The 17,203-nt window shown below is 41.7% G+C and overlaps 1 protein-coding gene across 3 annotated transcripts in view; it reads right to left on the bottom strand.

Moving 5' to 3' along the window:
- The window catches only part of mpripb (myosin phosphatase Rho interacting protein b), a 49,643-nt gene that overhangs the window by 13,860 nt on the left and 18,580 nt on the right, over nt 1-17,203 (bottom strand). For all 3 annotated transcript variants that reach the window (XM_006796943.2, XM_087845263.1, XM_006796945.2), the window contains exons 5-14: nt 17,082-17,166; nt 16,815-16,986; nt 16,137-16,581; nt 11,511-11,637; nt 10,347-10,451; nt 4,462-4,518; nt 2,938-3,006; nt 2,765-2,854; nt 1,621-1,730; nt 903-1,458 (exon numbers count right to left, since the gene is read on the bottom strand). In XM_006796943.2, the coding sequence (XP_006797006.2) occupies nt 903-1,458; nt 1,621-1,730; nt 2,765-2,854; nt 2,938-3,006; nt 4,462-4,518; nt 10,347-10,451; nt 11,511-11,637; nt 16,137-16,581; nt 16,815-16,986; nt 17,082-17,166 (1,816 nt within the window). The remainder of the gene's footprint in view (nt 1-902; nt 1,459-1,620; nt 1,731-2,764; nt 2,855-2,937; nt 3,007-4,461; nt 4,519-10,346; nt 10,452-11,510; nt 11,638-16,136; nt 16,582-16,814; nt 16,987-17,081; nt 17,167-17,203) is intronic.

The following is a 17,203-nucleotide window of genomic DNA, read 5'->3' as shown; positions in this document are numbered from 1 at the left end:
ATGTAGTATATATCTATATCCATCCATCCTCTTCTGCTTATCCAATTCAGGGTCACAGGGGGGTTGAGCCAATCCCAGCTGCCATAGAGTGAGAGGCAATTTTGAATCATCAATTATAATAACCTCAATAACTGCAGCAAACGCCCCGTTATTGGTGCTGTGGGTGAAGGCAGAGTACCCAGAGAGGAGGGAGGAGACCATGCCACCCCCCACAGAAAGGCCCTGACCATATGGTTATTTGAATAGGAGAGACTTAAAGACAACCTGAATAAATGCAAACATGTATTTTTACAATGATGATTTCATTTATTAAAGAAAAAGCTACACAAATTTATTGGCCCTATGTAGGAAAAGTAAATTCCCCCTAAACCTAATAACTGGCTGTGCTACCTGTGGCACCAAAAACTGCAACCAAGCATTTGCAACAACTGCAATCAGTCTTTCACATCACTGGGGAAGAAATTTTGCCCACTCTCCTTCTTGTTTGAGGTCTTTTAAAAGCATCTCAATAGGATTTCAGTCTTTTTGTTTTTGTTTTTAGAGCCCCACACCATCACACCACCACACTACCACCACCGTGTTTGACTGTTGGTAAGATGCTGGCTTCATTGATTCATCTTTCACTTGTTGAGCAACTAAACTGTTACACTACAGAGTTATTAATCATGACTATGTTATACTGTATGCAGCAATCAATTCAATGACAAGTTTAAATTTACTGAAGCTCTTAAACCTAGTTTTAAACCCTAAATTAAAACTAACCAAATAAAATCCAAAATGCATTTCCCCCTGAAGCTTAAATACAGGCTTAGCTCTGCACTTGCTGACTGGATTCTTCACTTTGTATATTTGAATTTCACTCAAAACAACAGCAACAATCTAAATCAAACAAGGAAACATACCCCTTGCTTATAACTCTCCAGTAGCTGCTCCAGCTCTACAGTCTCTCTAGGTTGCACTGCGGCGGGCAGCGGCACCCTCCTTTCCTCCCGCATGGGCGTCTTCTCTACCTGTCGCCAGTGTTCTTCGATCACCTCCTCCACCATTTGCTGCCTCTCCAGAGATACGGGACCTAGCGAATCCGCAGGTTCGTCTCCCCTCTCATCGTCAGTCCTCCCTCCTTCTTTACCCGACGCAGGGTCTGAGCTTGTCACGTTCTCGTACCTCTTCCGTCTCTCCTCTCGTCTCCGACTGCGCTCGAGCTCCCCCATGTCTGCCTGGAGACTCTCGGCTTCCTGCGCCCGCTGTTGAGCCAGAGCCTGGGCTATGGGCCTGAACTCTGCCCAGTCAAACGTCTTAGAGCGGCCTTCTCGCCTGCGCTCGCGAGCTCGGCTCTTAATGACTCCAGAAGTGGCTTCTTTGTCTACAGATGAGGCCTCAGAAGAAGGAGAGTCCTGAGTGACATCTGGTCTGACGAGACCCTCTAAAGGAGAGAATGAGCCATGATCCTCGGTCGAGCTAAACGGCAAAAGAAAGCAAAGTGAGTTTCTGCTTTCCTGTTCTTTTTTCATCTCTAAATTATCTTTTAATGTATTAATATACATGAATATTACACGAAAGCATTGAGTTTCTTGATAACTGAGAAGCATGTGTTACAGCATAACTGTGACTTGTACCCACCTTGCCACATCAGGGGCAGTGGAGGGTCTGACATTCTTCATGACTGCCTGGATCCAGTTCCTACGTATGCCTGCTGTCATGGCAGACAGAGTGTGCACTCCTTCCTGCGTCTAAACATGAAAAAGCACAGTGAAGAACACACAGAGTGATGAGAAAGAGCGATATAGAGAAGAGATGTAGCAGCCAAACAATCCTGAATAGAAATCTCTCTTTATCGTAGCAGATTCATTAGCAGCAAACCTGGAAAAGTAAGAAAACCCAAATAATCCCGCATCACTACAAATACAGTGATTTCTGTTTTTGTGCCTACAAACACAGCTGCAGCATGTTCATAGATGTCCAATGAACAACAGCAGTTCAGAATAAAAGTTATTTCGTGCGCTGCTGCCATCGTTGATTGTTAAGTCAGAGTTGATGGAGCTGCTCCAACTTTCCAAGTTGGAAGCCTGACTTGAGGGGGCGTTCCAGTTAAAAAAAAAAAATAATTCCAACCAGGAAGTTGGAAATTCTGACTTAAAGTTGAACGCACCACGTGGAGACGTCAGCTCATGGAGCTGTGCGGTTGCGTATAAGGAGGACTAGCAAAAGTGCCTGCAGCACTTTCCAAAGCCTTCATTCGGTATTTAGTGGCGACTCAAGGAAAATTAATATAAAACATAGAGATGTTAGTAATGTGCGTGTGAGACAATATTCAGGGAAAGTTTCCTGCAGATTGGAGGGAACATACACACATTCTTACATTCTGAGTCACCAAGCAGTTTTTAAACTGGATCGGTGATTTTATGACTGCATTTATAAAGCAAACAGACAACCTCACATTACTGCTCACACATAGGGGCTTAAGATGACCACTTTTTGGCAATGCCTTTGAAATAAAATAAAATACATGAAATAAAAATGTTCTTCTTGTTTAAACTAAATACTGAGTGACAAAAAACACCCAGATGATGAGACAATATGAAATTTTACTGTGGATATCGAGTGGAAAATCTGGCATTTACCCCCGAAGACGAGCAAAATTACATGTTAAGTATTGCTTATGGTTAAGTCTAGAATGAAACACACGAATTGATACAATGTCATCACACTGAAAGATTTTTCCTTGAGCAGAAAGCTTTGAGACGAAACAGGCAAAGCCTCTTACATGAATCTGAAAGCCATAGTTTCGCTGAGCCTGGTATTCAGTTACATTGTAGCAGGTGGACAGGTCGATCTCACCATCCAGGTCAGAGGCCTGAGTTACACAGAAACAAAGACGCATTTTAAAAGTAGAAGGAAATAAAAACATAAGGTGTGAAAGAGAACAAATAAGCCCACCTCCTCTGCGATTGAATCCTTGTAGTATCTCAGGCTGTGATCAGTCAGCACAAACCAAAACTTCTTCCACTTGAGAAAAAAATATACAGTTTAAAAACAGAGCTGTGTAATACAGCAAGTCACATATCGAGTGTCCACACAGTCCTATGTGTCAGTGTAGAGTTTTTCTCTTTATACGTTTTATAAACAGTATTTTAAAGCTTCCTAGCAACACCCTCGTCTTTCAAGTCCATTGAAGATTAACATCAAAGTGTGGCCACAGGTGTGTAAAGTAGGGCTTGGTATCGTCACGGATTTCTAGAATCGATTCGATTCTGATTCACAAGGTCCCGAATAGATTTGATCCATGATTCGATTAAATTCGATTCGATTCGATTTGAATCTGGGAAATTTTGACAGTCAGAAATATTATAATTCAGATCAGTAAATTTACATATTTTTGCATCTATAAAAAGGAAGCTGACACACGCAAGACTTTATCAAAGGTGTGAGCATCACAGCAGAGGCCTTTGTGTCAAAGTAGCTGAAGATAAAACACAGAAAAACATGAAGGTGATTTTCCTGGCCTGGATTTTATAAAAATATTCTGCAGTACATCAAAAATGAAAGAAAACCATTAATCAACACATGAATGTTACCTCTGAAGTTACAGCGGTTTTATTAGAGACACGGCTGAGCGTTTTGCATTTTGCATAATTCTAAAAAGTTTAAATTTGTTCAGTATTGAACGGCAGAAATTAGGTTTTCTTTTCAGAAGTATGTAAAAGGAAAATAAAACAGCGGCGACAGCGCTGTAAACAACGGTAGACTTGTGCGTTACAAGCAAGCGATTAATGCAGAAAACAGTACAGAGAGAAAGAGAGAGAGCTGTGCATCGTGGTCGAAGCAAAACTGTAAAAGTCAGAGTGAATTCATGACGATGTTTATGTGATGTGTAGTTTGGATCTTCTTTTGTTGCTGGTTCAGTCAGTTTTATTTTTATTGTTTGGAGGGAGATAAAACTAACAGCTTTAGAATCAGCGCAAAAAGGGCGTGAACACAAAGCGCGGACCGCCAACAGATCAGAATCAGCGAGCTGTCGGCTTTCAGCCCCGACCGTGTCCGTGCCGTCAAGTGAGAAAGGCGACATCTCACTGATTCTGATCCGCTGATTCGCGCTGTGTGTTTACGTCTTTGTGCAGAATCCGTGTTCCTGCTCGCATTTACTGTCTTAGCTGTTTGGTGGTTGTTGAAATTTTGTGAGATTTCACCAGAGATTCTGTCATTTCGGGCAAAATAAATTTATATTAAAAAATCGATTCAGGATTTTAATGAATCGATTTCACGTTATCCAAGCCAGAATCAATTTTAATCGATAAATTGATTATCAAAACCCACCCCTAGTGTAAAGGCCATCGAACGCTACAGACAGACAGTGACTCAGGTTTTTGAACTCCAGCAATCATTTTCATTTAGCTTTCAGTGGTTAATACCATTTTCAGTTTCCTCTTTACGTTTCTCTTAATCAGCTAATAAAAATGGTACCTGGCCTTGCTCGTCAAGTTTCACCATCCAGCCTTTCTTGAAGTTCAGCAAGTCCGGCTAAAAAATACAGAAATAAATCAATAAAGAGAGGATACAGATTCCAAGAAAACGTCACAAAGCAACATGTTTTTCATTCATCGTTCTTTATTAATGTGTTGCAGCAGCAAACTACCACCCATCTTCATTTTAAAAGAAAGCATCAATAAGGACTTCAACTTTTCTCACAAACAGCGCCCAAATAAAACGAGAGGTAATGCTAGTGGCAGTGTGTCAAATTCAAGTTCAATGCCTCACCGCTAGCATTCAAAAATCAGCAGCAGCTAAAACACATGCTCACTCAGTCGGCTGCAGGGAGAAGTTGACCCTGTCAGCGGATCAGACAACGATGAGGATGTAAATGTGGACCGCTGACTGGGGCCAACTTCTGCCACATGTGTTGCAGGGCTGTGCTGCCCACAGAACCCAAGTGCTCAACACGGTGTTGCCTGACACACACACACAGACACGCACACGTGAACAGTGACCACAGGAAGCAGTAGGAAGTCGTGACGGGCTCATACACACTCAGACATAGTCTCTTTTTTCCATCTTAGATCTAGCAGAATGAATTCACGCAGCATAACAAACTGCACACAGAGAGAGCAGGATGAGAAGAATAACCTGGAGAGAAGAGGGAGAGCAGGGGGCTGCGCCGCGCCCTGCAGCACGGGGGTTACAGCACCCTTGCACCACCACAACAAGGCCAAAGGAACATTAGGAAAGAAATCATACAAGTTTGTCAGAGGTCACAGTTGGTTTGTATCAGATATTCTATTTAAAGTATGACTATGGCTGATAGAAATAAGACATGATCAATATAAAGTCAACAAAACTTGTTCCAACCTTATTTTACCAGAAAAAGGCCGATAATAATGAATTTAGCGCTACGTCGTGAGCAGCAGCACATGTGCTAATGTTGGGGCTGCTGCCGTTTTACAAACCAACACATTAGGAGCACGAGTGAAATAAACAACAACCTGACAAAACTAAATGCTAACGCTCTCATCAAAGCAGCCCTCGGCTCAAAAGACGACAGTGTTGAAAAAAAGGTAAGTGGAATTCAGTAATGTGGAGAGATTTTACATATTTAAAGTCAGAAGAAGGATCTGAAACAGTGCTGTCCTTGCACAGTTGCCCGTTTACCTGCACAATAAACTGCAAGGACAGTTACTTTTAGGGGTGGGGGAAAAAATCGATACTGTGTAGTATCGTGATATTTTGTTTGCTAATAATGTATCGATACAGGGACAGCAGAAATCGATATTTTGTTACAAAAAAGGTTTTTTTGCTCTGACTTCAGAGCATGTTGATCCTTTTTCTGAGCAAGAATCCTGACATTCCTTCACTGTCCAAATGTGTTTAACTTTTTTTATGGCAGCAATAAACATGACAGTTTACTTATTTTAATTTAAGACATGTTTTATTTTAATTAAGTTTAAAACTTTTTTATTTAATGTAAAATTATATTTTTGTTTTAATTTACTTTCAAATTCTTCAGTTGCTGAAGGGGCTGCATAGTTTTCATAAACTGCATAGTTCAGAATAGCTATAATTGTACCAGATGGTTGATTCAGTTAAGTTGGACTAGACTGTAATACAAACCGTTCAGTTTGTCAACAATAAAACTGAAATGAGAGAAAGACTGAGTGTGAGACTTTGATATTAGATAAAATGAATATTGATAAAGTTTACCTTTATGTACAGAATCTGAATATCAAAAAATATTTTTAAAAATTGTGATAATATCGTATCGTGGGATGTATGGTGATTCCCACCTCTAGTTATTTTCTCCTGTAAAATGCTGCAGAAGGTTTTAAAGGAGAAAGGTTGGATCTGAACAGCTGACTGAAGTCAGAGAAAGTTGATTCTGTTCATCTGAACGGACCGTTATCTACTGGAGAAACATTTCGCCACTCATCCAAGAAACTTTACAGAAATTGTGATTTTAATCATAGACAGAAAGCAAAATTTTATTACATATTATGTTTTATATTGATAGAATGAAAAAATATAAATAAAAAATCCTAACTGTGTATTAGACTGAGCCATACAGAAGATGATTGGAGCCATTGGAAGAGGGGGGGGGGAGACCAAAATAGAAATTGAGGACTTCTTTTGGACTTTTTAGAAATCTGTAATAATCTCAGAATTTTGGTTAAAAATAATAATAATAGAAAAATACTGGCCCTAATCCTCTTCCATAGTTCCAAGAGGCAACCTCTAGGGCTGAAAAATAAGCCTGCTTAAAAAATAAATAAAACTGCCAGTTTAAGATTTGCTCCAAAAACAAGTCAGTCCCAATAGACTCTCATTACATTCACCATTTAGTTGGACTTTTGAGGTATTAAAAAAATATATTTTTATTTGGTAAGATTTAAAATTAGGGGGGCTAGTTTGACTGTTGTACAGCAAGCGGACAGCTATGGGCTAAGCCTCATATGTTGCTTGGTATTAACTAGCTTTGTCTATGTGTTGAACATCTGCAGTTTAGCTGAAAAACACTGCTAGCTGACAACTGAGCTAGCTCATTGAACACTCATCCAAATAGGACGCCCAAGATAAGTGTAGCCAAATGCTGACATTTAACCTCCAATGTGGGATCTAGAAACCAGCAGGTATCTTTATGGTGGCTTTGTGCTTCTTGTATTTACAGTGAACTCTAAATGCTCAGTTTCTGACATTTTTCCCCCTCTTAGATCTAAATGATGCCAAAGAAAGGGAGCATCCTTCACACGGTCACTTTAGGCGTACAGTGCTGGTTGTGTGCTCCATCAACCTGCTATGCTATACCTACTGTTTGCGAAGGACAGCCAATGAGCAGAAAGTTTTAGATAGTGGCTGGAACTGAAGGGCTTCACAAGACCCAGTAATGAAATCAAAGAACTATTTTGAGTTGTGAGACTACTTGTAGCGCAAAAAGAGCAATATCAAGGTGGAAAAGAACAACAAACCCATGTGTAACGCTCCACTTGCACCATCAGTGTTAATACCTCCACTAAATCTGTCTATAGAATGTTTCTGTGGCATATTGTTGGGTGACGTCTGCTGAGAGTTTGCTCAATGTTTAATTCTCCTAACTGTGTTACCTAAGCGAATCACGCCTCTTAGGCTCGAACAACAACAAGCCAGCGATCTCTCTCTGCTTGGCTGAAGCCCTGGCACTGCGGCTGACCTCTGATCCTCCGGCTTAACAGAACAAGAGCAGCTTTGTTGACGAGGCCGCAGACAGAACGCACTGACCTTTCAGTCCTGGAGCGTTCAGGTCTGAAAATTATTAGGACAAACTTTGAACCTGCTCCTTTATTCATCACCCTATTGAACCATATTCATTACTGGTTCGCCGCGGCTTTTAGCAGCAGCATGGCGTTAGCAGAGATTACAAAACAGTTAAATAAGACACTTTACTATTTATGGATTAAATATTAATATCAATATTCAACTCCCACTTCAGCCAAACAGTCCTGATAAACTTACTGTTCGCTACCTGCACAAGCGTCAAGCAAGCTTAAAACGACCTTTGCTAAGTTGTTGAAGACAAAACAAGAGTCAAAGTAATAAACTGGATTTAGACGCGATGTGTGGAAACGTGAAACTTCATGCGTACTCTTAGTTACTGTTTATGACAGTTTTCATGTTGTTCTCCAGCTTAACTATATTTTAAGTAAATTAATAAATATCTTAACATATTTATTAATATCTAATCTTTATTTAGATATTGAATAATATCTTTAATATTAAAGTTGATTCATTTTTAGGTTTTCCCTAAAAATAATTCAAGATTAAAGGGGACTTATTGCTGCCATTTCCTGCTCCATATTTTGTATTCATGGATTTGTAGCGTTTTATGATTCACAGTGTAAAACATAGATAAAGATTCATTTAATGAGCCTTGGTTCTTCCCCTCAGTTCACACTAACTGAAACAAGTACTGCTTTTCCAGCAGTACCTACTCGGCAGGCGGTTCCAAGCAATCTGAGGTGATCCGAGGATGTGACGTCGTCAGACTGCTGACTGAACGGCTAGTCAGCAGCTTCATTCGACGAGTCGTGAGAGCATCCCCTTCACAAAAATCTAAAACTGTCATTTTTGAAACCAGCAACTCGAGAAATGGAAGAAAAACAAACAACAACACGGGTGTCCCCGAGTCTGACAAAAAGCCACAGACCGAGCAACACATATACCATCGCATACAAATTAGGGGTGGGCGATATAAACGATATACGATATAAATTTGGCCAACGATAGAGATTTTGACTATACCGCTCTATCGCGATAGCGCATGTTGATGATGTCATCAAGCTGCGCCTGTTTTGATCGAAAGCATCGCAGCGTCTACAACCATTATCATCTGCAAAATATGCCGACAGTCAGAACAAAGAGATGAAGCACTTTTGAAATATGGGGAAAGCCAAAAACTGCGCTTCCTCCACTTCCGTAACATTGATTCATTAATGACTTTTATCGAGTGGAAAAAAGTTGGCGTTCATCCTCCAGCTTCACTGTGCTAATGTTATGCTAACATAGTTGTGTCGCTAACAATCACGTAGCACAACATTATATACCAGGTAGTCCAACTTCAGTAACCCTGCAAACGCCACTGCTGTTTAGTTTTCTGTCTTCATTTATGTTGGAAGTGGTAACAGAGCTGTACGTTTGAATTAGTTTCAAAAATCTCTCAGAACATGGTATGAAATGTTTAGGTGGAAACTAACGAGCTAACTTCCTGCTAACTTCTAACTCCGTTAAATGTAATAAATTCTGTTTTCATGGATGCCTGGATGTTAAACTTAATTGTTACACCTGGTAAAGCAGCAAAGGTGATGCTTTTATTAAAGATTAAAGAATTTAGACCGTTTTTAACTCTCAGTGTTCGTTTGACTTTGGGACCTGAAATGGACGGAGTTTTGGACCCAGATTACTCCGCGAAGCTCCTCACTACGGCAGCCGTAATGCTCTGACAATCCATCAAGCAGTGCAGCTTACCAAAGTTGTACTAAAACATTTTTTAACAGATTTCTGCCCAAATCGGTTCGAGGTCAGTAAGCACAAGCAGAATTCATACATAAGGCACACTCTCGATTTTTGAGAAAATTAAAGGATTTTAAGTGTGCCTTATAGTGTGGAAAATACGTTATACAGAAGAAAATAATATATCGCGATATATATCGTTATCGCACGTGCTTGAAATCATATCGCGATATGAATTTTAGGCCATATCGCCCAGCCCTAATACACATGACGTCGTGTGATGTTTGGCCGGGTTGCTGTAACTACTCCACTCACGTTAAGTGGTACTTGATTGTAATGAAAAACAAGCTGTAATGAGTCGTGATGCATCAGCTTGCATGGTTAAGCTGTACATACTCTGATTTTACCATGTTTAACTGTCAAAGTATACGAGGAAGGAAAGTGTTTGTTTTTTTAAAGGAAACCTACTAGAGTCCCTATAAACGGGGCTCTTTTAGCCCAGTGAAACGTCCCTATGAGCGGCTTTAAATGTAAACGTTACACAACATGTTCAATGAATATAAACAAACTGCGGTGCTGAAACTTTTCAATCATCTTATTTATTCATTAAAAATCACAAACAGTTTGTTAGGTAACTAATGTGTAAGAAAAACGTATAACACAACAAATGAATAATGATGTAACGCGGGATGACGAACTAACAATTCCCATCAACATGCTGAGCAAACAACAGCAGCTGACTTCTTATCATCTCCGCTGCCAATTAGTGAGTAAGGCTGGGAAACAAACTGTGCTCACTTTGAGAGGTCAATTCTCCGACAGGAACATTTGGAGTTTTAGCATGATCGCAGACTTTACAAAAACAAGAGAGCACTCACCGTCATGACTGACTCAGTGGTCCTCCGGTCCAACGACTTGGCTCTCCTCAGAGGGGGCAGGGTAGAGGGAAAGTCCAGACCCTGACCCACGTCTTGCCTCTGTTCCTAAACAACACACACATATAAACACTCTTAAAGGAGCTCTCAGCAACTTCCAGGAAACTAATGACACCCACAGCCATTTAGTGAACTACAGTCAGCATTCCCATGCTCAACGTCAACAATACAAGTGATGAGTAATTTATAACACTTTGCACTGCATCCTTCACATAGAAAACCGTCCATAGTACAGACGAAAAAAGGAAGCATAGATGCATGTTTGAGTTTTCTGTGAGATCTGTGTAAATTGGCTCTACCAGAATGTTTGCATAATAGTGCAAGTAATAAGTAGCGGGCAAATGTTTTTATAGAAAACACACAGGCAAGAATCACTGACCCATTCTTTTGTAATCAGGTCTGTTTGAGTGGGTATTAATGAGCTGTGGAGAAATTTCATGACAAACACTACTTTGTTGAGCCCATGTGTTTTATGAGGCCGAATTCGGCACTGAATCAAAGAGGCTGAAAACAAAAATACACACTGTTAGCATGAGGCTAAATGCGTCAGCTGGAAATGTGTGCATTGTTTCAACGCAACAATAAGGAGAACAGAGCGTTTGTGTGCAGTAAGAGACACATATTTGCGTACGTGTACGTAACATTTTTATGGTGAAACAGATCCAGGGCCAAATGGTGTCCGAGTGGGGACTCCGTGTCGGGTCACTGTCTTGCTAAACTCAAGCCCGAGTTGCTCAAACTTAGCGCAAGGGGCTAGGGTGGGAAAGGAAAATGTAATCACCAGGGGAATCCCACCACAGAGTGGAAACTGGAAATGAATACAGCAACCTCTGCTGACCTCTGACCTACAAGCAAAACAAAGACAGGACAGAGAGGGAGAGGACGGAGGGAAGAGGGTGAGGATAAGGGAAAAGAAAGAGGAGGAGCGGTGGGATAGCAGCGGGGCAGAGGGGGAACCAAAATTGTCCTGGTAGGGCCACTGCTGAGAACACATCTGGCTTTCCATGTGATGCTGTTGAAAATCACTGTTTACACATATTACCATGTCTATTGTGAACTGCAGCACAATATTGGCACTGTTGCACTGAACACACTCACACACGTTACCTCTCTCTGGAAGCGTCTGTGTTCACTTCGGCCTTGTCTGACTCTGCTTCTCCCCGACTCCTCCACCTCCATTTTTTCCGGATTCTCCAACTCCAAGGCCTCCAACTTCTCGATAACACCGGAGCGACTGCAAACAAATGCACACTTTGGTTAAACATGTAAGGCATTCAGTAGAGGTGGGAATCACCATACATCCCACGATACGATATTATCACAATACTTAACGCACGATACGATATTATTGACATTTTTAAAATTATTTTTTGATATTCAGATTCTGTACATAAAGGTAAACTTTATCAATATTCATTTTATCTAATATCAAAGTCTCACACTCAGTCTTTCTCTCATTTCAGTTTTATTGTTGACAAACTGAACGGTTTGTATTACAGTCTAGTCCAACTTAACTGAATCAACCATCTGGTACAATTATAGCTATTCTGAACTATGCAGTTTATGAAAACTATGCAGCCCCTTCAGCAACTGAAGAATTTGGAAGTAAATTAAAACAAAATATAATTTTACATTAAATAAAAAAGTTTTAAACTTAATTAAAATAAAACATGTCTTAAATTAAAATAAGTAAACTGTCATGTTTATTGCTGCCATAAAAAGGTTAAACACATTTGGACAGTGAAGGAATGTCAGGATTCTTGCTCAGAAAAAGGATCAACATGCTCTGAAGTCAGAGCACAAAAACCTTTTTTGTAACAAAATATCGATTTCTGCTGTCCCTGTATCGATACATTATTAGCAAACAAAATATCACCATACTACACAGTATCGATTTTTTCCCCCACCCCTAGCATTCAGTTTCTCTAAATCGTCATGAATGGTAATGACACTGAAAGGCTCTCAACTGGCATGTTGACCTGACTTGTACTGTGTTAAAAAAACTGGTCAAGACGCTGGAATTGGGAATGAGTTAACTGGAAGAAAATTAGAGATTTTCTTCTACAGCAGCCTGACAAACATTTAGTCACTAATCAGATCAGTTGTCCTAGCTCTGGGATCATCTGCTTGTTTCTGTTCTTACAGTCTTGATGATCACAATGGACTTGTGCTGTTAAGACTGGTTGATTTACAGTACTGACTAACTAACTCATAATAGAGTATAAATCTACAGGTTTGCTTAAAGCAACCTGTAGCATTATAGTACAAATGGATTCCTAATTCAAAAGTGCTGGGCCTCCCTGTGTAGAGGCCACATGTTTGCAAAATTACCCCCCAAAAAAGCGTCATTCTCCAAATACTTAAAACCCTGGGAACTTTTTCCCTTTGGCACTGATCATCGGTGCCAAATACTGGAAGCACTGTTGCAAAACTTGCTTATTATTCTGATCCTGCAGTCAAACAGCAGGTAAAGTTGTTGATACGTTTGGAAAGCTTTTGCTGCTGCAAGATTAAAGTCATTATGGGTTAATCTTCAAGTCTGTGACACTGTAGCAGCAGGTTTTTAAGTCACGCCTCCTAGGGGGAAATGAAAGCTTGCTCTGCCAGTGCTGTCAAGAAATGTTTCTTTGGGTGAAGGAAAAAAATTGCAAATACTTCAAATGTAAATGTAAAGAGTTGAGATGTTCCCAGTAAATAATCATGGGTGTTTGATGTAGCGGACAGGCTGATCATCTGCAACAGATTACGCTAAAGAAACTGACTCACAGAGCGATCACTCAAGGGTAAAATGAGTGCTGGATCACAGATCCGAGAACAGCCTACACTCGCTCAAGTCCATCTGCAACCTTCCTCAGTCTGTGACACACAACACCGCCTGCTCTGACACATTCCCACACAGGCCTTTTGTTCAACAACAGAAATCTGCATTACAGAGAGGAAGAGGGCAAGAAGCAGTGGGAAATATTATATTACTCTTTTGCTTAAATGCTGCCCTTATTTGGGGACACTTCTGCTACAGTCGCTGCCCTTAAAAGGTAATAAAGCAGAGGGGAGGAGGATGAGGACAGCGTGGAGGCCACCGTTTGCCCCAGTCAGGCTCACATGAAGTTGTCAGAAATACACATCAGATGAGGAGCAGACAAGGACCAGCAGTGCACATGCGCTTTCTGTCTAAGTGCTGTTGCTTCTGTTACTTCATTTCAGTTAGGAAAAAGAAAAGCACCACTTGGCGCATGCTGTCTTTTTAATTTGAATAATGTTTTTGAACTTTAAAATGTTATTCAAATTAAAACCAAATGACTGAATGTGAAACGGGGCGAAATGACAAAGGTTCATCTGTTAGGCAGGCAGGCCTGGACCAGACCATGTAAGCCCATCGTGCAAGGACAAAGGCTCGTGCCTTTTGATAAACCTGCACGAGGTAGCCGCAGTGTGAATGATGGAGACTCAAAACTAGCAGAAAACTAACACAGTAGTGCCACGCTGCCAACACTGGGCCATGCAGTCAGCTGTAGAAAACCCTTTACGATCCTTCCACAGGTTTACCTTGTTGCGGCTTTGCTTCTATCATCTCATCCTGAGCTGAACTAACAAACTCAGCAGTGAATAAGTATGAACTTTCAGGAAAGGGATTTCAGTCCTAATGGGATTTAATGACATTTCTCAGTCAGGGACCACATCTTCGAGTTGTTGTGCCTATTTTCCATCCTTGGCTCCACACTGCAATGTCAAAAAATATAAAGCTGGCTGCTGTTGCTACGCAGATGCCTGCTGTGTTAATGTGCCATTTACATAATGGCACATTAACATTAGTAAGTGTTGGAAAGCGGCTGCTCCCCTGGTTGCTGTACAGACAGATGTGTGCTCACTTGAACATGAACTGAATCAGGACACTAATAATGTTCAAGGGCCACTTTCCTCCTCCTCCTTTTCCCTTTAGGCCTGGCAGGCATGGAGCTATCTGAATGGCACAGGAAGCTGGCTCTGGGAGGAAAAAGATGACCCCGCTACCCCTGTAACAACCTCACCTACTAGGTTTGTTTGAAGTGTTGCCCTCACTGGTGTCTGTGTGCGTGAGAGAGACCTTTCACAAACATAACCAGTCGTGGAGAGTCAGCTTGCTGAATGGAAAGTACAAAACCTGCACTGTGCGCTTTTTTAAAAGGAGGGAAAAGTTGAAAGGCAGGGGTGATTGTTAAGGAACACATTTTCCCATAAAAACACGGGTAAAATACTGATGCTATCCAATATAACGCAGAGCTGAGATTCTAAGAAAGCATTCCACTGACCTGGTTCATCAGGTTTAATCAGATGCTGATTAAACTGCTGGTTCACAGCAGGATCGTATCACCTTTGCTTATCAACATGCTACCTGCACGCTCACATGTAGTACTTTTTTCAATCATCTGAGCAAAAAATGCAACTAAGACAGAGCTAGAGTTCATAGTTTGTGTATTATATTTACATGTCTGTGGACAAATGACTTAACCTAATCGTGATCAACTCCCATAGAGCTTTACTGACAGTCGGGAGTAGGGATGGGTACCGGTATCCGGTGCCATAGCGCACATTTCGGTGCTTTATTTCCCTGAGATGTCATACACTTTGAATCCTAGCCAATCATTTTACGTTTCCGAGGATAGTAGGCGGGTCCAGGTACGTACGTTCTTTTAGAGCAGAGCTACAGATTAAAAATGCCCAAGGCGAAGCGGTCAAAGTCTGGCTGTACTTCACAGCAAAAGATGCAAACTCAGCAGCTGCAACAAGTGCTTTAAGGTGATACTGTGATACTGTCAAAGGAGGTAACACCTCAAACCCGATGATAGCTTAGTGCGAGACCTCACACCGTGCACATCTATGCAGAGAGCGCATCTGCAGCAGAAATGATGACGGATGATGATGCAGCAGCAGCCGTTCTTCTCTGCGTGAGTAGCTTAATGTTCGTGTGTAATTTACGTTGAGTAGGCTAACCACGTTATTACATTAATGCATGTAAGGTGAACTAGCAAACACCATCATAGCTACATGCGGCTGTCTTCTTGTTTGATGGCAGATACTCCCTTCACTCTGGCCAAAAAGGCTAAAATGACCAAAGAAAAAGTGGGAAACAGCTAAACATGAGAAGCTTTTGGACAAAGTTTGTGTTTTTTCCATTGTTAAGCACTGCTTTCAGCCAAGAGTGATACCATATATGCCCCATAGCTGCAGAAAAGGCTAACATTGTTATCTTTTTACAAAAAAAACCAACAGCTGAACATGAGAGTTTTTTGGACCAATTTTGTGTTCTCCATTCTTTAAGCACCGGTTTGAGCACCGTTTAAGCACCGGCACCGTTTCAAAAGTACCGGTTTGGCACCGGTATCGGATAAAACCTAAACGATACCCATCCCTAGTCGGGAGTGGGTGGCTATCGACCGTAGCTACAACTTAGGAGAGGTAGTGTAATTTATTTTCTGAGATATTGGGAAGATGAGACAAGATGGATCCAAAAGACGCCACAATAACTGTACAAGTCTGCACAATTCACCATTTCCACTGATCAGTCTGACTGAAATCAGCCAGATTGCATTAACAGCTGTTTGCATACAAAGAGAGACGTCTTGTGAATATCTGTGAAATCAGATTATCATTAATGTAAAATGAAAACAGCTCAGCTTCCAAATGCTTCACTTGTTGACGTTTTGCTGGATTTGTATAACATAAGTGAAAGTTTAGAAGTCAGTGAACACCGACCTCCTCTCGGGGCTGAAGACGGCCTCTCTCTCCTGCCTGTCTGGGCTCCTGAACCGGCTCCTCTTCTCAGCCTTTCTAGCCTCAGCCTCCAACCGCCGAGACCGCGGCGTGTCGTGGTGGCTGTAGGAGTGACCGCTCCTCTGGGTGGCCGGGTGGCTGTCTGTGCTCGTCACCGTGCTGCCGCTGGCATCCGAGTCGAGAGAGCTGACCGAGCCGCTGATGTGAGAGCCGTTGGAGAGCAGGGAGCTGCCGGAGGGGAAGGGGTCGCTGGGAGCTGGAGAGAGGCAGCGCGGAATGCCTCCCAGGCTGGAACAGGAGCCGGTCGGCGACAGCAGGTCGCTGGGAGGCTGGGGGGTGGAGCCGTGCAACGGCAGGCCGCCCCGGTCCACTTCATCACCGTTCACTGAGCCTGCATCAGAAGCCTGGGCCGCGGACGCAGAGTCCCCTACAGATGAGGAACAGAGGATGCCATGATGCCATATATTTATTTAAAATAAAATTAATTGAATACATTTGACTTAAAAAAACAAAACCCATTAGATTAGACTCTCAACCTTGGAAACATGTATTTTTATGTCATTTTAAACTAAAAACTTAAATGTGGTGTCTTTTTCACTTGGTTACATCCTTTTTGAATATCACCTTTGATCTTATTTATAATGTGTTATTCCTCCTTACCTGTAGGGGGCAGTGGTGATCCTGAAGGTAGCTCAGCAGCAGTCCAGACTGCTGCCCCTTCAGCCTCCCTCTGGTTCAGTTCTTCCTGCCAGATGATGGAGCTTGAATCTGGAACTTTTTCCGCTTCTGGGATACCAGACCCAGTTACTGCTACCTTGGCTGGACCCGGCTCCTGGACGTGAACGCACAATGAAGTCAAAAATGACGGCCTAAAGAAGGTGGCGCATGATCCTGACCTTTGAACGTTTGTGTTGTGAGGAGGATTACCTGGGAGGTGGCAGGCTCAACTTTGCGTTTCTTCTTCTGGTTCTGTTTGTTGGTTCGGGGGTAGACAATCAGCTGTTCACTCCACCTGCAGGTGTGTGTGCACAAACACACATGCCCAAAGA

This window comes from Neolamprologus brichardi, chromosome 8 (assembly GCF_056152115.1).
Source record: "Neolamprologus brichardi isolate AB-2024 chromosome 8, ASM5615211v1, whole genome shotgun sequence".
Taxonomy (NCBI): Eukaryota; Metazoa; Chordata; class Actinopteri; order Cichliformes; family Cichlidae; genus Neolamprologus; species Neolamprologus brichardi.
Note: the sequence above shows the minus strand (reverse complement) of the source record. Positions and strands in the feature narration are given on the sequence as shown.